We start from the raw sequence: 20960 nt of genomic DNA, 5'->3' as shown, positions 1-20960 counted from the left end.
TCTTAGCTGGATCTTCTGGATAACTTACTGCAGCTTCTCCATCAGCACTTCTTGCATCACCTTGCACTTTCTGTTACAGAGACAGCTTCTTTCCTTAAACCTCATAAACCAACCTCTGCTAGCGTCAAACTTTTCTCCTATAGCGTCTCCACCTCTCCCCACCTTCACAGAAAGGAAGAGAGTTAAGGCCTTGCTTTGGATCAGTCATGCTTTGGCTTAGCAGAATGTTGTGGCTGGTTGGATCCTTCATCCAGACCGCTCCATCTTTCTCCATATCAGCAATAAGCCTGTTGGGTTTTTTTGTTTGTTTGTTTCCTTTTTTAAAACATTTATGTGTTCTCTGGAGGAACACTTTTGATTACTTTCAAGAACTTTTCCTTTACATTCACAACTTGGCTAAGTGGCACAAAAGTCCTGGCTTTAAGCCGGCACTGGCTTTCAGTATGCCTTCCTCACTAAGCTTAATCATTTCTAGCTTTCGATTCAAAGTGAGAGATGTGTGACTCTGCCTTTCACTTGAACACTTAGAGGCCGATATAGGGTTTTTAGTTGGCTTAATTTTAATATTATGTGTCTCAGGGAATAGGGAGGCCTGAGGAGAGGGAGAAAGACAGGAGTGGCTCATTGGTAGAGAAGTCAAAACAAACGCAACATTTACTATTTAAGTTCCCCATCTTATAAGAGCGCGACTCACGGTGCCCCAAACCAATGACAATAGTAACATCAAAGATCACTGATCACAGATTGATTGCTGCCAGAGGGGAGGGTGGTGTTGGGACAAGCAAAATGGGTGAAGGGGAGTGGGAGACACAGGTTTCCAGTTACAGAATGAATAAGTCACAAGAATAAAAGGCACAGCATAGAGAATATAGTCAGTAATATTGTAATAATTCTATAACAGTGACAGGTGGTAACAACACTTGTGGTGAGCGTAGCATAACTTATGAACCTGTTGAGTCACTACGTTGACCCCTGAAACTAATACAGCATTGTGTGTCAACTATACCCAAATTGAAAACTTTTCTAAAAAGTAAAAAAAAAAAAAAAAAAAATCACTGATTACAGGTTACCGTAACAATTTATAATAGTAACGAAAAAGGTTGGAAATATTGCAAGACTACCAAACTATGACACAGAGACAAGATGAGAACAGATGTTGGTAAAATGGCACTGATAGACTTGTTCGATGCAGGATTGCTGCAGACCTTCAATCTGTAAAAAAATGCAATGCCTGTGAAGCATACTAAAGGGAAGTACGAATGAAGGTCTGCCTGGAGGCTGGTGAGCAGCCCTCCTCCCCCAAAGGCTATGGGATGAAGGGGAGTCTTGTTCCAGGTGGACACTGCAAAGTGTACGATCGTGGGATTTGTCTCCACCAGCCATCCTCATTGGGGCTTGTTCCCAAAAGATTTGGCTGCATGTGGAAACTGAAAGAACTCTTTAGCTTAGGGAGCTGTGCTTTGAGAGGCCCTCAGTTGAGCATCATAAGGAGGAAGAAATGGCTTATTGTGCATGGTGCTCTGATTTCTACCTCTAAGGGAGCAGTAAACCTGGCATGGGGCGCCGTAGTTGGCACTGAAAAAGGGGGTGCTGGATTAGGGTTAACAAGATGCATGGGTGACTGGGTAAGACCTGTATTGCTAAGGTAGTGCATCCCCATGAGTTATACAGGGGAAGGGAAAAGTTCGGTCATGTAACAGCTATAATACTTCGAGTCATGATGAGCAACTTTATTGCTTGCAATGAAATTGTATTAATTAAAACAGCATTCCTTGCTCAATTCTGTAGACTGTTACATCAGAGGCCAAGGGTGACCTTCCAGTTTTGCCACTGTAACCCCTGCATCATTGGCTGCAGCTGCAATTTTTGAGGCAACTGGAATGGGGGGTGTGCAAGATGGGGTGGAGGGCCTAGGCTGTCCTAGAATGAGGCAGGAAGCTGGTCCCTGAATCCTTTCTGCACTAGCAGGTAGAAAGGAGAAGATTGATCTGTGGTCTTTAAGTGTCCCTGGAGATTGTGAGAAATATGTAGGGAAGGGGAGTCCTTGACAGGTGAAAGCTGGGAGTCATTGTATTTCAGGATGTTAAATGAATCTTGTGTGCTCATTTATACTCCCAGGTTGAGGAAACCTACAAAATAGCAGATATGTAACATTTAATTCCTGAATTAGGGCAAGAGCTCTGGCCTCTTTTTTTTTTAACTCTGCTTTGGTGCTTGATATTGTCTTTGGTGCCACCCCAATGAGTGGCCTTTGGAGCACCAGCATGTTTCTATAGGTGGATCATTGATATGAAGTTCAATCATACTTCCTTCTTTTTTTGGTTGCTAAAATCTGAGTCAGATTTGCCACTCAGGAATAGAAATTGACCAAAATCAATCATACATTTTATTTTTCCTATTTGACCATTTTTCTTTTATACATTTACCTTTTTCCTGTTATGTGGTATACAGTCTCCTAACCATCTAATCTTTCTGAAAGAAGGGAGAGGGAGTATGCACAGAAATAGAAAAAAAAAGTAGGATGAAAAAAGAGGTAAAGGAGAGGAGACAAGAAGGAAAGTTAACCCATTTTACAGAGGACATTTACATGGAAAAGCTAATGACCTAAATTGCCCAATCTTCACTTAATTGAGATGACTAATCCTAAATTTAACTTGAAGTATCTAACCAGCAAAAAAAGTCCTAATAAATTATAGTTTTGCAAAATACAAGTTAGTGATGGCAATTGTTTAAAGTGGATCAGAATCAACAGGAAGTAGTAACAATAGATTCTGGAGTTTATGCTCAAAGAAAAGTAGGCATCATTTTCTATATTGGTGTGCAAAAGGAGAAATGTTTCTTAGGGCAAACATACATTTAATAGCACCAAGTCTGAATCATTAATAGATCTTTTGTAGAAATTAGAATGCTGGAAGCAGCTTCGGGGGTGCTGGAACTCAGCTTTGGGTGAGCTAGGAGTTAGGGGACACAAGGTCCCTGTCCTTGAGCTCAGCTATGTTGGCAAATAATTGCAATTCAAGGCAATAAATGCTATAGGTGAGTTACACATATAGATATATGGATAATTAATTCTGCCTAAGGGAGTCCAGAATATCTTCGTAGAGGAGGTAGCCTTTGAGCTTGCTCTTAACAAATGAGGGTCTTCAGGCAGACCGAACAGAAGAAACTACACAGAAGGCAAGCAGCCATCAGAATATGTGGTTGCTGGGGATTACCCAGTATTTCAGACACTGTCACTAGAATGTGAGACAGGGCAGAAACATGTGCGCTGAACCCCCCAGTGCATCAGGCTTCCAAATATTTGCTGTAATAATAGCCCATTTTCTTTTACCTTATAATTATTTAACTTCTGCTTTGTTCTCACAAACCTGAAGCCTCCTCTGTAGGCTTTCTTACTTACATCCCTCTTTCGTTCTCTTATTACTCAGTTTTTATTGGCTGAGTAGCTCCCAGTTATAATCAACAGACTAGAGGCTAATTTAAACTTACTGGGGTTCATCCAAATGTGACGAGTTGGTTTCTGGGGTTTTGTCTGCTATGATTACTGTAGCTGTTAACCCTGAGACATCTATCTTTTGGAAATACTGCTGAGCAACTTTTAGAATTTAGATACATCTCCAAATTTCTTCCATTATGGATGGATCAATTCTCTGTCCTCTAGTTCTGGAGATGCTATTGGGACTTAGCAAATTACTGTTACCTGTATATTGAGCTGAGCCCTTTGTGCCAGGTTCTCAGACTAGTGTGGGGCAGTTTCCATTAGAAGTCTGGCATGGTCGGCCTGTCCAGCTCACCATTTTAGAATAATCTGATCACCACTTTGTTATGGCCATAAAAGCATAGCAGTTGAAATCTTCTATGTTACCCCTTGACCGAGAGTTTTATTCTGGTTAGGTACTTGAATGCCTAAGTGTGCAAAAATTAGACAGCTTTTTAAAGAACTAGATTTTGTAGGTATAGCGGGATATACCAGGCAATATCCATTTATCACGACAGCTTCCAGGAAGATTTTATTCGGCAACAGCCGTGATATTCACTCTACTGAGGTTGGTAACAGCAACTGCCCTAACACACTCAGCTGGAAAGCGTAATAAATTATTATCTATTGGGTGCCAGGCACTTTGTAACATGGTACTCCTTTCAACCCTACAAGAAAGGTTTATGTTACTCTCATTCTAGAGTTGAGCAAAAAGGCTCAAGGAGGAAAGTCAGTGTTCTGCTTACCTTCCAAAGTTTTTACTTCTCTTTTTATAGCTAAGCTTTTTAAAACCAACTACAAGCCTGCATTAGAATGCAGAGGGGCCCCATTACAGGGGTGCCTGGGTGGTTCAGTCGGTTTAGGGTCTGACTCTTGATTTTAGCTGAGGTCATGATCTCCTGGTTCATGGAATCGAGCCCCGAGTCGGGCTCTGCACTGTCAGAGCCTGCTTCGGATTCTCTCTCTGCACCCTGCCCCCCGTGTCTCTCTCTCTCTCTCTCTCAAAATAAACAATAATAAAAAAAATTACCACAAGGTTCCACTCAAGAGTGTTCTCTTACCGTTTCACCACAGTCAGAAAGGTGATTGTGTTTCCAGGAGATTGAATTAAAGGAGCAAGCTAGTACTACAAACATTCCCAAAGGATTACAAAACACATCATAGAAAGTAGAACAGTAAATGACGTCACATTGGAATAATTTAAGACTGATCTTGTCTTAATTTTGCAGGGTCATTTTACCTTCCTCTTACACTTCAGTTTTAAACTGAAGGCCCTAAGAATCTTTAGTTGGAAGCCCTCCAAAAAGAAACAGTATTCTTTTATGTACTACTGATAGAAGTGTAAATTGGTGTTTTCTAGGGGGCAAAGTGGCAGTAACAAAAGCTTTTAAAAACTGGCATATTCTCTCCACTAGCAATTCCAAGTATTCATCTTAAAGAAATATTAAGAACACATAAAAGATTTAGCAACACAATGTTCTTTAGAGCAGTTTATTAGTGAAAAATTGGAAACAGCCTAAAAGTCAACAATAGTTTAATAAAATGTGGCACATACGATGGCATACTGTGCAGCCATTAAAAAAGATGTAGAAATAGATTCAACACAGCAGGATAGTTATGGTATTGTCAAGTGAAGAAAAGTTACAAAACAGTACGTACAACTTGATTCCAATTAAAAAAAAATGTATAAATGCACAAAAGAGTCTGGAAGGCTATATACCTCAATAACAGTCCTCCCGGATAGTGGGATGATAGGTGATTTTTATCTTTCAAACTAAATTTTCATTTTTTTTCCCTTTTTACCAACACATCTATGACTTGTATTATTAAAAAAGCATTAACAATTCTCAAAAAGTCTCCTGTGAAGTAGGAATGAGAGTGGAGCTTAGTAACCTGAGGCACAGGGATGTAAACATTAGTCTGAAACTGCTTTAATGGCTTGTCAGGGTGCTTTGATGTCCAACTGTCACTGTGTTTAAGTGGAAATGTGGGTGGTCGTAGAGCTTACCCTTCTTCAGACTAAGGGATTCATTCCTAAGAAACCTTCCACAGCAACCAAGAACTGGCATTCCAAGCAAGATTTCCCTTGCACACACTAAGCATACCTTTATCTCACCCACTTGTAACAGAGCCCAGCAAGGTGCCTCTACCCTTGAGAACAGTGCTGGGTGACAGTACAGAAGGCAGGGAAAAATTCTCAAGTGATGTCAAAGAGTACCTGAAGGTGAAAGGCAAGTTTTTTGTTCTACTGAGGTGGTTCTCAAACTCACCAAAACAGATTGCGGGGCCTTACCCCCTGGGTTTAATTCAGTGGATCTCAGATAAGGCTTACGAATTGCCTTTCCCCCCCTTTCATTTGACAAGTATTTAATGAGTACATAAAACATGCTAGGTCTTGTATTGTTGGAAATTTGTGATCAAAAGAATTATAGCCTCTATCTCAGAGAGCCTATATTGTAGATTGACAGATATATATTAAATAAATTATAAAAGTAACTCTCTATATAATTAAAATTATGATAGTGCTAGAATAAAGACAATTTGTCTTAAAACTATTTTTTAAAAATGTTACATGAAAGAACTAAGAGCAGTTCTATAGCCCCTTCAAGACAAAAAATTAAGTACAAACAAAGAAAGTACTTGGAAATACGAATTAGCATTTTAGACAAGTCCCTAGGTGATGCTGATATTGCATCTTAGGGTCTCACACTGAGAACCACTGCACCCTAACTGAGTAGACTTTCTAATTAGGATAATGTGGGAGGAAGGGCACAAGGTAACAGCCATTTAATCATCTGGGGGAGGGGCTGAGGCAAAGCTAGCTAGCTATTATGGCTCCTTACTCAGGCTTCAAGTGTTACATACTAGGCAACACAGATCTCAAAATTTTAAGCATTTGGGAGGCAGGGAAGAGATTTTTGAGGAATCCTGTCAACAAAGCATGGAGGTGAGCTGAGCCTCTGGGTAAACGGAGCTGTTGCTTCTTGTCCTGCACTTGTCACCTCTCCCACAGTATCTCAGAAAGGTGCTCCTGTATCAGCTCCTCCATTCACATTCTGTTCTTTTGTCCTAGTGGGTAACAGCAGACTGTGTGGATGGACTCGAACCCACTGGTGACCCTAGCCTCAGGTTTCTTATTTCTCCTGTTACTCAGAATGAGGCACATTCCCATTTCTGGGATCTAATGTTCTAATGTATCAGTTTTTCTGATTTAGCACCATAAAAAAAGATTTAACACCATGACCTTTCAGGTTAGATTACTTTGAGAACAGATGTAGAGGCAATCCAGTAATTTTTTTCAGTCTGTAAAAGAGCCTACAATTATTTCCAAGTTTATTACATCATTCGTATGTGCATCTTTCACGTTACTATACCTTTAAGCTCTGGGCCACAGAGCTTATTTAAATAATTTTAAATTGCACCATAAATTATTAGGCTTCCCAAGCTTTTCTTCTATGCCTAAGAAACTTTATGGGCTTTTACCTGAGTAAAAATCAAACTTATGACTTCATAAGTCAAAGCCAAAACCAAAAACCCACAAAAAACAAAACCAAAAAAAACCTCCCAAACCACCAAACAAAACCCCTTTAACATAAAAAGCAATGAACATGAGAACAAGCCCATATATTATGGTGGATTTGTGGTAGACAAAGGCACTAGAAGCCTTTGGACCTTAACATTGTTGAAGGTTACTAACATTATTGGATTACTAGAGTCAACATTCATTTGATGGAAAACAAAAGGTTCTGATAAAACTTATGCTCTGGTGAGGTTAAACCTAGATCTAGGTGTGATTTAAAGGGGGTAGAGGATACAGGTAAGTAGAACAGAGCTTGGATACAAAAGGTATCTCTGGTACACAGTCATAAACAAGGCCTATAGTCTGGATTGGTCAGGAAGCTATGGGGGCTAACAAAGGGAAACTGGTATTTACAGAATGTTTCTACTATGTGTCAAACTTTTCCCTAAAAAAGACTTACCATACAAGTTAACATTTGCTATATAATCCTCACAATAACCTTAAGGTGGCATAACTATTATCCCTATTTTACTAAAAAGGAAGCAACAGTTTATATAATATTGAAGCTCAAAGAGCACAGGATATGAGGAAGACTGGGTCTGAACTCAGGGTGGTTTCACTCCAGTATGCATACTTTTTCTCCTTGACTACTCTACTTCTCATAAACTTCACTTCCAGTTGCTGTTTAAGTTGACCTAGATTTTTTCTATGATCTCCTAAATCCTAAACCTGGACTGATGTAACATAAAAGATGGTACTCTCGGCTGGCTACAGACTTCCCTTCTGGGGAAAGAAAAAGTTCACTCACTTGGCTGGTGCTATAGCTAACTAACCAGCTTGAACACCTGTTAGGGTTACGAGTATGGTGATTCACAGTGTGAATCAAAGTGTCTTTGTACAATTATAAAATTGTAGAGGAATGTGTCTCAGAACAGAAATAAAAGGGTAACAACTACTGTTAAAGTTTGGACTGTGGGCTAAATTATTATCAACATGTTGACAAAGTTCTGATTAGGAGCTCTTAAATAAATTTGAAAATACTTTTTGTGTTATGTGTTCATTTTTTAAAGTACCAAAAAGTGTTTTAATGCATTAACATTCCCTGAAGAAATGAACTACATTTTTGCACTTCACGAGTAAGCCAGACTGAACTCCTTTCAATTGTCAGAACGTGTCACATTCTCTTGGCTCGAGGCTCTTTTTCCCTCTGCCTCGAACACTTCCCCTCCATACCATCTCCCACTCCCCAAATCCAAATTAAGTGACTCAAAAGGTCTCAAACACAACACCCTGCATTCCTTCTATCATGACATGGATTCTGTTATATGGCAACTGCCTATTTATTTACTTAAGGTCTGCAGGGGGAAGGACTGTGCATCTTGTTCAGGGTAGTATCCCCAGCTGATCAGCAGAGTGCCTGGCCCTCAAACAAATGTTTGATGAATGAACGAATGAGAATGAATGCAGAAGTCCTAATATGGAAACAATCTGCTGATTCATAGCAATGCTCCAAACAGCAATTTTCTGACTGTAAGTGTGTTTCACAACCGGAGATCCTGATCAACATAACCTAAGTTCATTAATAAATATTCAAAATTTCATTAGTAAATTGAGTAACCAAAAATGTATTGTTTGTATGCAATTTTCCTCTATAATGAGTGTAGTTGCACTAATCAATATTTTGATAAGAATTTGTTGTTCCATAAGAACACATTCTCTTTACTGAAATACGTTCTTAACAGATCCAGTTCTGATTATGCATTAAATTGTGCCAATTAAACAATCTTAAAAACATTGTTTAGCAAATTGAACTTGTTCCAGATGTTTTAGAACCTTAACAAAATATATACCAGAGAAATATGGTAATCCTTTTCAAGGATTTCAAGGACTAGTTGTTCTTAAATTTAAAAGAAATCATTCAGTAGTGTTTAATAACCCCCCCCCCCCCCCCCCCCACCAAACCTCCAAAATAAACCAATGAGATACAATATTGAAATCACTCCATTTCTGTTGGAAAACAAGGTAAACATGGTAGATTAACTGCATTTCTGTTTATGGAAACATTCAGAAATACTATATTTTTCACAAAAGAGGCTTACACCCTAGAGCTCTTTTAAAACCAACAGTTTAAAACAAATTTTAATTTTATTCTTTGGCTATTAAATTATACCTAATAAATGAGTCACTGATATCAATTCACAATAAATTTATTTTACATAAAAGAAAAAGCTTGCCATTAATGAAAAAAATTCAGTAGAAAACAGTTCTTCTGCTTTAAGTTGGAGCTCAAAAGTAGAAGCTGCTTATTAGTGAAACTCAGTAGAAAGGGAATTTTGTAAGAAAACATTCTTGGCATGAAAGCACTAACATAAATTCTGTAATGAAATATTTACCATGCAATTTCACTGGCAGAAAGGCTGGTTTCTGATGGCTGGTATTTCTTTTCAGTCTCCTAAGAACATTAACATGGAAGATACTTAAACCTGCTTTATTCAGAGTTAATTGTATATAAATACTGGTGTCATGATGGGTAATCTTTCCATAGTCCACCTATTTAATTGAGCAGTTCTAAGTAGGTAATTGGCACCCTGCCCTTCTGATTTCCCCTTTCCCCCATTAGCCAGTCTGAATCCATTCCAACGACACTGAACACAGTGATCACCTACAAAATAAAATAGTTCCAGTTATTAACTATGTTAGAAAATAAACATTTGTAACTTGTTTAAGCTATTCATTATCAAAGTTCTTTAAACATTATTAATTTTGCTGAAAGATAAAGGATTTTATTAGAGGCAGTTTTAGAAATTTTCTAGTTATTTAGCAGTTAAAAACTTTAAATCTGTGCTATTCTATTAAAGAATAGTAGTTAAAATTTTTATAAAATGTTGATATAACCATCTTAAATCTATGAAAGCATTCATGATAAACTATTTCCCAAGAAGTAATAAAGAATTTGCGTTTTATTATAATACTAGAAGGTATGTCAATCTATGATACAGTTTTCTTCTTAAACCCATATATTACTCACCTCATCTGCCAGAAGTGATAATTCACTACTGTTTGCAGCATCATAATCATACAGAACCCTGGCCTTCCTGCTGCCACTGCACTCCTTAAGGTCAATGAGATTGGAAGGGGAGGTGATTACCAGACCACTTGTTGAAGTCAAGGCAGAAGAACCAATCACATTTGATGAAGCAGATGGTGCAGGTGCCACAGAAGTCTGATTGTTGTTACAATAATTAGATGGAAAACTGTTGGAAAAAAATGGCCAATTATCAATTTCCAAGTGACTATAGCTTCTGAATACCGCCACTTGGTGGCAGTGTTTACTTTCTACCAACTTCCACTTTGGCTAAAGATTTACAGATGTAATATTTTAATAGCAAAGTACCCTAACTAACTTATGCCTCTTAGGCCATAGAGAGGAAGACACAGAATCTGAAGCAGGCTCCAGGCTCTGAACTGTCAGCACAGAGCCTGATGTGGAACTTGAACTCATGAACCGCGAGATCATGACCTGAGCCAAAGTTGGACGCTTAACCGACTGAGCCCCCCAAGCGCCCCATGCAGGTGGTTTTCAAATATAAGTACTTGGAAGTTTTTTTCAAAGCTGTCTTTAAAATTATAAACTTGAAGTTTAAAAACAACCCCCCCCCCAAAAAAAACATGCTATTTCCAGAAAAAAATGAGTTTATCCTTAAAAACTTCTACTAGTATGTTTTATTAATCTTTTCTTGCCTTTATGAATTGTTAAATAAAAATATCAACGAATAACACTTCTGTACTAGATACCACCACAAGAGTGAAGTCTTCTCAAGTTAATTCTTTGAGAAATATTTGAATAACCAAACTCTTTTTATAAAACTGGTCCAATCACACTTTCCTATTCATTCAAATGACAAATATTTATGGAAAATCTACATGTCCAACATCACTACCACAAGCTAAAGACACAAGGATGAAACAACACCCTTCCTTTATGGACATATACACAAGGGAAGGACATGGACATACAAATACTATGTTATGAGTAATAATTACCATAATGAAGACTCGATGGGAGAATAGGGCAAATTTCACAAGCTCATTCTGTCTTGTATTTTTTGTAGGGGAAAAATAGTGAAGTTTTATTAGAAACTAGTGAAATCTAGGGATGCCTCGGTGGCTCAGTTGGTTAAGCGTCCAACTTCAGCTCAGGTAATGATCTCACGGTTCGTGAGTTCAAGCCCCGCGTTGGGCTCTGTGCTGACAGCTCAGAGCCTGGAGCCTGCTTCGGATTCTGAGTCTCCCTCTCTCTCTGCCCCTCCCCTGCTCACACTCTTGTCTCTCTCTCGAAAAAATAAAACATTAAAAAAAAATTTTTTTTTAAAAAGAAGTTAGTGAAATTTCTGTGACAAATGTGCTTGTAAATATTTTAAAGATAATTAAAATTTTCAATTTAGTGTAAAGCTACTGTTTCTCCAATACTACATGGAAAAGAGCAGCAAATGGCTGGCCTATATTCATTCTCATCCAGCCATTTCTAAGGTTGAAAATTTCCTATGAAAATTCATATTTAAATTTTAATAAATACAAAAGGTCTCATCTGGTAAGGTGGGTGAAATTCATCCCTAAATAAAACACAACTTCCTTCTTCTCTTTATGACCACTGTGCCATCTGGAAATCAGTCAGCCAACAATACAATTCTCGTTAGTCTCATAACCTCTTCTCTAAACCTTCCTTCACCCTCTTATGCTTGTCTTTATTTTTCATACTTATTGAGTCTACAAGTGGATGGAGTAGGAGTTGTATGGTCCTCATTACCATTTCTACACTCTTCTACACTACCATTTCTACAATCTCACCCAATCTTGGAATTTCAGGTTATTTGACTCTTTACTACCCATCATCTCTTGTTGCCATCATCTATGGATGTTTCATTCCCTTCTCCATTTCTACAAGATTTTAGTTCCTGGCTCACAGATACTGTATCTCACTTGGTGATTATAATATCCATAGAGACAATTCTTCCAACACTTTGCCTTTTCAGATCCATGGTATCTTCTCTTTCTGTACCTGATCCTGTAGTTCAGCCACCCATTTCTACTGCCTCATCTAGACCTCATTAATTCCAAAAACTATAACCCTTGCAATAATAATTTCCAACATCCCATTGTCTGACCATCATCCTTTTTTTTTCCCCAGTACTCTCCAACAAGTCTATAGTGGATCTATGGTCCTACTAATATGCCCTTCATGGCCATGGTAATTACTATAATCACTCCCTTGCATATGTCTTCATCTCCTATATTCCTCACTTTAAATTACTCATTTGGTAAAAATCATGAACCTACTCCATGTTATTTACTGTTGAGAGGAGAAAAGTACAAAACCATGTTGTCTGGCCTTGCCCTCAATTTATGAGTAGGAACCTCAAGTGGGTCCACAATGCTGCTTAGCAATTGCCATACATTTCTCTAAGTCCATTCACTTTCCATTCTTCTAACATTTCATACACTTTCATCCATCCTCAAAATTCTAGCAATTTCTCCTCTAACCTTATACTCAGTTGATGAGTTGTTTCCTTTTTCACAGAGAGGAAAGAGAACAATCAGGACACATCTACGTGTTTGTGGTCATCTCTCCTCTTACTACAGATGAGCTGTCTATGCTTCTATGGCTAATTTCTCCACCTGTGCACAAAATCTCATTTTTACCTCTCAAGGATATCATGCTAGCAATTCTTCCTTTTCCCATGCTATCTTATTTCTCTATGTGCTGTATCATTCTCAACAGCTTGCAAACATGCTCTGATTTCTCCTATCTTAAAAACAAAAATCTGCGAGACACACTTTCTCCTCCAGCTACTACTTCATTTTTCTGTTCCTCCTTACACTAGAACTCCTTCGAAAGATTTATCTAAACTTACCATCATAGTCCCTCCTCTTCTGTTCTCTTACACTGTAGACATGATCTGGCCCTATTGTTCTACCAAAACTACTCTTGTCAAGGTCAGCAAGGACTTCAATGTTCTAATCCAATGGTCTATTGACTTTCCTCACTTCACTTGACATATCTAGTGATCACAGTGGATCCTTTCCCTCCACTTTCCTGTACCTTCCTCACTTGACTTCCAGGCCACACTCTTGGTTTATATCTTACCTTACTGTTCATTCCTTACCGCCACTTCCTTAGCTGTGCTGGAGTACTTCAGGGTTTAGCCCTTAGCCCTCTTCTTTTCTCTGCCTATATTTACTACCTTTCATCTAGTCTGAGACTTAAACATCCCTGATATGCTGACCACTCTCTAACTTGTATCTCTAATTTAGCTCCCAAACTCCAGACCTGCATATCCTAAAACTGGGCCATCTCCACTTAGATGTTTAATAGACATTTCAAACTTCATTATGTCTAAAATTGGGCTTCTGGTGTAAAACTGGGGTGATCTACCACCCCAACCACCTCCTCCTGTGACATTCCCCATTTTAATTAACTACAGCTCCCTTCTTTCAGTTGCACAGGCCAAACACCTGCAATAATTCTTAACTCCTCTGAGCCCTGTGTAAATGAAGTCTGTCAGCAAATCCTGCTGGTTCTACCTCTAAAATGTACCCAGGGTTTGATCATTTCTATCACATCTATCACATTCACCATGATCCAAGCCACCATCATCTTCTGACTGGCTAGGCTAAAAGTTTGCAATCAGCTCCAAACAGTTCTGTGTGCTTCCACTCATGCCCTCTAGCATCTATCTTTAACAGAGCAGTAAGAATAGTCCTATTAGACGCTAGTTGAATCTGTCACTCTTCAGGGCAAAACCCTCAAAGGCTTCTCACCTCTGAATAAAGGCCAAAGCCCCATGTGTCCCAGCTTCCCGTTTTCGTTTTCTCCCGTTTTCTCGATTCATCTCCAGCCGAGCCCTCCTCACTGTTGCTTGAACATTACAGCTATGTTCCTGCTTCAGGGTTTTGTACTTGCTGTACCCTCTCCTGGAGCAATTTTTCTCAGATGCCTGCATGGTTTGCTTCCTCTCATCTTTCAGGTCTGTCTTCTCTAACTAGTGCAAACCTTTACCCCTAACCAAGGCACTTCTCCACTTATTTTTCTTCACAGCATTTATCACCCTCTAATGTAGTATGTAATTCACAGCCATATCGATTTTCTACTTCCCTCTGCCCCCAAAATAGATGTAGGTTCAACGAAGACAGGGATTTGCTCTGTTTTGTTTACGCTGTATCCTTCATGCCTGGAATAGTGCATTTTTAAAAATTAAAAGCAAATGTTTCTCTGATAGATAATAGGGTTTTAATGACAAAAAGAACTAATTTCTAATTCAGGTTTTACTATAAAGTTAGGAACACATTTCTTAGCATCTCTTGCTCAGTGAACTCAGTTCCTCAGCAGTGGTTAAATATACACATTTCTGAAGATTAAAAACAAAAAAAAAACCTCTCTTTCCCCACATAAGTGTGTTTATACACACGTGTTTTTAAAGCCTCTAACTATGGAATTTTACTTTCAAATTTACTAGTATAATTAACCTTTGTTCACCACTGACCTCTACCTATGTCACTTTGGGGGAATTAATGGTAAAAAGAAAAACACCCAACCCCCATCCCTCCAACCAAACAACAACAAAAACCCTGAAAGACCATTTTTACCTTCTAAGAACTTTTATTGATATTTTAAAAACTATAGACTTTCTGCTACTGTAGCTTGATGTATTAAAACCTTCTAATTATTTAAAAGTAAAATACATTTGCTAGCCTTGTGACTAGTGCTTCTGTTTCCTCATCTGTAAAATGTGGATAATGGTACCCACCCTCACAGGTATGAGGACTGTAACATTACATATGAGGTGTCTAGAGGAGTGCCTGGGGACAACTAGAGCCCTTCCTAAATGACTACTGTTTTCAGTTACTACTACTGCTACTAACACTGCTCTTATAACCTGGTTCTACTTCTCAGAAATAGCTTCTGAATTAGCATGGAATTGGATGATTTGTCAAGTTCTGCAACTGAATACTTCTATACACTCTTAAAAAGTATAACCTGCAACATTAAAGACTTTAAACTCTCTCCCCCTCCCCCACTCTCTATCACTGGTCCTTACCAGTAATCTAATTCTTTGAGGGCAGGCTTTCTTCCCCAGAACAGCAGCACTCAGTTCACGGTAATGTCTGAGCTTACCCTAAAGTGCAATAACTAGCATTTTGTTTGGATGGAAGAGTTCCAAGCATTTGTATGGCTTTAAGCAGAGTGCAAGTATAGATGGTAACAACAGCAACCCTTCTGCTGTATCAGGACACAGTGAAAAGAAAGTACTAAGGCTTCTTGGGCTTAAAATAGTTGTAACGATGTGGGGATAAAGTGGTGTTCTGCTTTCAGGTATTTAACACCACTAACAAAACTTTAAATATACAGAAGTGTAAATCTTCTGTAAATCCTATTGGAATAACCAATGGTATCAGACCACGATTCATTTTTAAGATCTAAAATTGGTTTTGTGGATGTGCCTAATATTATTCTAAGCCCAGTTTTAAAGGATTATGCAGAAAAGAATATTGAATCCACTTAAAAAAACCCCACCTTATTCCTAAAATTATCTTCTCTTGATATTTTTTCCTTCAAATATTATGTATCACCCACTCCCTGCTTTAATGGTTTCTCACTATATAAATCTTAAACTCCTTACTATTACTTACTTTACAGGACATTGGTGACATGACCCTGCTTCACTCACCTAGCCTCATCTACCATCCCATTCCTTAACTCAAACACCATGTACACTCTAGCCAGAACGAACTACTGTCAGTTCCCTGAACTTGCCATACTACTCTTTTTCCCTGGCCTTTTTACATGCGTGTTCTTCCTTTGTCTGAATATTTGTTGTCCCTGCCCCTTTCTTCATCTAAATTATTTCCACTAAAATAATTTCATTTGTGAAACTTTGCTAGACCCACCTGAGTCACAGTTAGACGTCCCTTGCAGGAACCTACACTTCTACCTTTCCACTTGCCATCTGGCCCATCCCCCAATGGCCTTTATTTCTAGCTAGACTTTAAATACCTAGGTATTTCCATCTAGACCTTGTAGAGACCATGTTTGTCCTATACATCATTTTATTTCCAGTGTAACCTTACAATGTGAACTCCATAAGGGTAAGCAATTTTGCCTGTTCTGTGTGCTGATATAATCCTAGAGTACAGAACAGTGCTTGGTATATGGCAAGTGTTCAATAAATATCTGATGAATGAATGACTGAGCTATGCATGTTATACATTATCACTTTGCTTTAAAGTATATTAAAATATGATTTTTAATAATAACATCAATGGGCTTGAGGTCTTACAGACTATTCCAAAACTTTTTTTTTTTTTTTTTTTTTTTTTTTTTTTTAAGCAGTGAACAAGTGAGTAACGAATAAGTATAAATTAGCTAGCTGATCTCTAAGGGCAAATACGTGTCAATGTAACTAGTTAATCTTCCTCAACTAATTGCAAAGGTATTCCACAGAAAAGTGAACTTCAAACACTTTTGGTGCCAGGAGAGTTCAAAATGTTTTTGCTACCTCACAAGTCTGACAATTACTTTCCTTAAGAAAAAAAAAATCTGATTTTAAGCAAGCTAACACAAGCCTTTAATTCTTTGAATCTTCACCTCTATCATTAGTTCATATGCAAAAATCTGAATTTCTTCTCTTATCAGGAGTTTTATGTGTGAAAAGGAAATTACCACCTTCCTAGTTGTTTCTGGAGGTCTAACATGTACTGGTAACATTGTGCATAATAAGTCATCTGGGCTTCCACAAAGTCATTCAGACAGCGGAGATGATGGGCCTGTAAAGGAAAGTTACAGTTACTTCTCAGTTCTATAATCTACTTAAAAGTGTTAAATTCCAAGGGGCAAGAAAGCACGACATATACTCATGGCAAAACACCAGTAACTAGCATTCTACTACAAGGCTTATTGAGACTGACCTCGGTCAGCAGTGTAAGAACAAAACGTGTAGCCAATAAAGGCCAACAAATGATGATAGTGGGAGAACTAGGTGATGAAGTATAAACAAAAATTTAAGATATTTCTCCATGTATCTTGGAAAGTGCCACAATTTAAATTTTCCTTGATAAGTGACTGAAAAAGAAGTTCAGTTTTCCCCCCTCAAAGTGCCTTAGGACCATCAAAGTCTTCTGTTTCAAACAAACTTACAGTTAATGAACACTCACGTGCGTACTGCTGATTCCCTCTAACAGAAGTCTTGTAATCTCTGCTTGACGATCAAATTCACTTTGGGTTATTCTCAATTCCTGTTCAGACTTAAATTGGAATATAGTTTTAGAATTTTGCTTAATGACTTAGTCCGTTTTATGTACATTTGTTTAGACAGTTTACAAATCTCTCAGGTAAACCCTGAATGATGAGCTGGCAATGCTCTCATTCTGCTTTGAGTTTAAACTGTTCCCTGAACTCTACACCTCAGCTTTTCTATATTATTCAATCTAGATAGAATGTATTCCTTACCATTAATTGACTCAAAAAAATCTATTAATGTCAAAGCTTAATGACATACACATAAAAGCCTAGAAACACTACTATGGGACAGTCAATATACTGTCATGTATTTTGTCATGTCAATATAAAAGGTCATAACATTTTATAAAATCTTAAGAATATTAGTTTATATGTATATTTGAAAAAATTCTCAATTATTACTATAGGTAATTTATTTTGAAGTTAAAGATAGACTTTAATCTCAAATGAAAAAACTTAAGAGTAAAGCCGTAAGATTTTAATCTCTCTCTTTTTTTTAATGTTTGTTTACTTTTGAGAGAGAGCACGTGAGGGAGGATGGGATAGAGAGGGAGACAGAGGATCAGGAGCAGGCTCTGAGCTGAGAACGCAGAGCCTGATGTGGGACTTGATCTCATGACCTCAAACTCATGACATCATGATCGGAGCTGAAGTCAGACGCTTAACAGACTGAGCCACTCAGGTGCCCTAGATTTTAACCTCTTATGTTTAGTTATCAAACATACTGTTTCTAGACATATAGTTCTTAGGTTCCTTAAGAAGGAACTCTTTTTGCATAAGGGGTGACTTTTTAGTTTTCTTTCTAAACTTTGCATTTTATATGGCTTAAGCATCACTATTATCTACAAGATGTACTAGGGTTTTTCTGCAAGTTATGGGTGACCTTTAATCAGTAGTGTGCTGATAAACTGGCTGGGGTTGGGGGAGTTCTAATGTGCTGATTTTCATGGTGCAAATACTCCAACCACACATCATTTCAAGCTACCAAGGTGAAGTCACTGACCTCATGGCTGGAAAGAGGTGTATATAATAGCACTCCACTACTACTAGGTTCAACCCTCTCATATAGGTTCAGCGCTGGGACAAAATAGTTCACTAAAAAATCAACTCAATAAAAGTAGTAAATACTCAATAAAAAACATCTTAAACCTTTAGCCAGAGTTGGTTGGTAGTAAGTGAGGAGGAGAAAAATAAAATCTCACATCTCACTCAAAATACTCAGCTTATCCCACACAGGGAATCATCATTGGTGAGAATATCATTAATACTGTTATGTTATACTACCTCTCCAGGATAAATAGCTCCCCCCACCTATCCAAGTAATATTTCTAAGACTGTAGTAAGTATAAAAACTAGGTCTAAACTTTTTCCTTGCACATCCCATCTTCCTCTCCGTCAACGTTTGGTGGCAATAGTTAACCTAGTGAACCAGTCAACAAGGAAGCAAAATAATCAGTTGCTATAATCATTTTCATCCCACTGGTAACAGACCTGGCAGAGTGACTAAGAAGTGACCACTAGATTGGATTTATGGAAATGAGCTTGAATTACTCAATAATTCAAAAGTTAAAATTAAATTTTACTTGGCTGAAACCAGAATGCATGGTGCTTTGATAACAGAGCTGAAGTTACAAGTTTCATCTAGAAGCCAGTATGAAGCAGAAAAAAGTCCCAGGAGAAGGAAAGAATCAATCAATATTCTTCCTAAGTAAAGAGTTAAGGAAAACCAATCACTTCAGAGTTACATTTGCATTATTTATTGTTCTGCTTGCTTGAATACAGAACGGTTTTAAGAAGTTACCATAATAAACCCAAAATAAATGAAATTCAGAAGTAAACAAGACTAGTGAAAGTACAATTTGATTTAATGGCTTTTAGTAGAAAGGGCAGAAAAGCTTACTAAATAGCAATATTTCTATACAAGGTGTAAACAAGTAAGCTAGATAATAGATTAAGGGACTGGAAAGTCTGAGTATGAAGTGGAAGTGTTTTAGTTAAGGACACTGAGTAAAAAAAGTTATAAAATGATCTCACAAAGGATAAGAGATCAGTCTTCCGTGTTTGAGCAAAACTGAATGATTTCATTATGAAGAAAGGCACCATGTTACAAAGCCTAGGAAGTCATTCTTTGAACAATTCAGACTTTGTATTTAGAAAAGGTAAATGACAGGAAGGAAATGAATCCCATTTTTTGAACAAGTTTCAGTATACGCCTGGGGTAGCTGCAGTCAGATGTCCCAAACCATCTCTACTGCTGACACATATAATGATCATAATAATTAATATAAAAGGCTGAGGTATCTAAAATAGGTTTGGCATCATTTACTTAGGAAGAGAATGATCCCTATTAGAAAGACAGATAAAAAGGGTTTAAAGAAACAACTGTCTTTCTTTAAACATTTAAGGGTTTTTATTCTGTCCTCCAGAAGACCTCATTCCCTGACGAATTTTACAATTAAGACAAAGAGTTCTAGGGGAAAGACCTTTTCCTGCCAGAGTATATGACAGCATAACTTGGGTTAGGGAAGCAAGAAGAACTCTTTTAGGATGTAACTTGGAAAAAGGGCAAGAATTTGTTGATCTGTGATATCAGGACTGGGTAACTAGAAGTTAGAAATTTGGTGGTTATGCTTTTGAGGCATTTGCTGTGAAATTTTGTTCAGTGTTATTTTTTTCTATAGGCTTAAATCTTAAAACATTTGAAGATATGAAGTTTTAAAATTATATATTTTTTAAATTATAAAAATGACAGAAGTGAGTATGGAAGAAAAAAATCTCCCTAAATCCATTTTGATATATTTTCTTAAGTTACACACACACACACACACACACTATAAATATTTGTTTCATGGGCTTCTTCCCATTGTATATATCACATATTTCCCAAACTTACAGAGACTGCAGTATCAGAGATTTTTTGGTGTATCTGTTTGCTAACCAGAGTGGAAGAGACCTTGGTTTCATTGTTCAACTTATATTCTCTTCCATGTTACTTTGCCCTCTTTTCATGCTAGAGGTTCAGAAACAACCAGAGGCCATGGCAGAAACATAACTAAGCTGACAAATGGATTTCACAATAGAGGATGGAAGAAGTCAAGCATTTCATACTGAATTTCCAATTCATAGAGTCAAAACCCCATAACCTATTCAGGGAACAGACTGTATAGTCAGCATTCCTATAAAGTCAAAAAATAAAAAGTTAAAGTTTGAAAAAAAAAAATAGGGGCCACAGTTACCACCGGCCCTTAATCTCCAGCACTGTCCTCATCTGGAGGTCAAATTTTGGTAGGCATGAACATGAGGAGTAAATAAAAAATGCTTCTGAAGACCTTAAGTAGCATTTGAAACAAATCTGCCTAAAGTCATAATTTTATTCCTTACATTCTTGCTTATTATTTTATTTCCCAGCCTAGATAAAATGAGAAATGGAAATACAGAAAGAGGGCCTACTAGTAGCAGTAGCAGTCATGTGGGGCTTCTAAGTGACAGTCCAACACTGAGGGAGGAGACAACATACTTCAAAAACAAACAACAGATCTAATTGTTATACAGTACAATAATGTACATTTATAATAGTGACCCTAACTGTAAATGAAATTAAATACATGCTATCCTATATTTACCTAATGGAGCAGTAAAATACTATTTTAAAACTGTTTTCAACTAAA

The 20960-nt window shown here is 37.6% G+C and overlaps 1 protein-coding gene across 3 annotated transcripts in view; it reads right to left on the bottom strand.

Moving 5' to 3' along the window:
• Positions 1 to 4972: 4972 nt before the first annotated feature.
• SH3GLB1 (SH3 domain containing GRB2 like, endophilin B1) overlaps positions 4973 to 20960 on the bottom strand; it is a 39070-nt gene continuing 23082 nt past the window's right edge. For 2 of the 3 annotated variants that reach the window (XM_030327322.1, XM_030327321.1), the window contains 4 exons: positions 17208 to 17297; positions 16720 to 16820; positions 10027 to 10252; positions 4973 to 9660 (listed from right to left, as the gene is read on the bottom strand). In XM_030327322.1, the coding sequence (XP_030183182.1) occupies positions 9553 to 9660; positions 10027 to 10252; positions 16720 to 16820; positions 17208 to 17297 (525 nt within the window). In that variant the 3' untranslated portion in view covers positions 4973 to 9552. The remainder of the gene's footprint in view (positions 9661 to 10026; positions 10253 to 16719; positions 16821 to 17207; positions 17298 to 20960) is intronic. The other variant, XM_030327320.1, reaches the window with a different exon arrangement.

Source organism: Lynx canadensis, chromosome C1, assembly GCF_007474595.2.
Source record: "Lynx canadensis isolate LIC74 chromosome C1, mLynCan4.pri.v2, whole genome shotgun sequence".
NCBI lineage: Eukaryota > Metazoa > Chordata > Mammalia > Carnivora > Felidae > Lynx > Lynx canadensis.
Note: the sequence above shows the minus strand (reverse complement) of the source record. Positions and strands in the feature narration are given on the sequence as shown.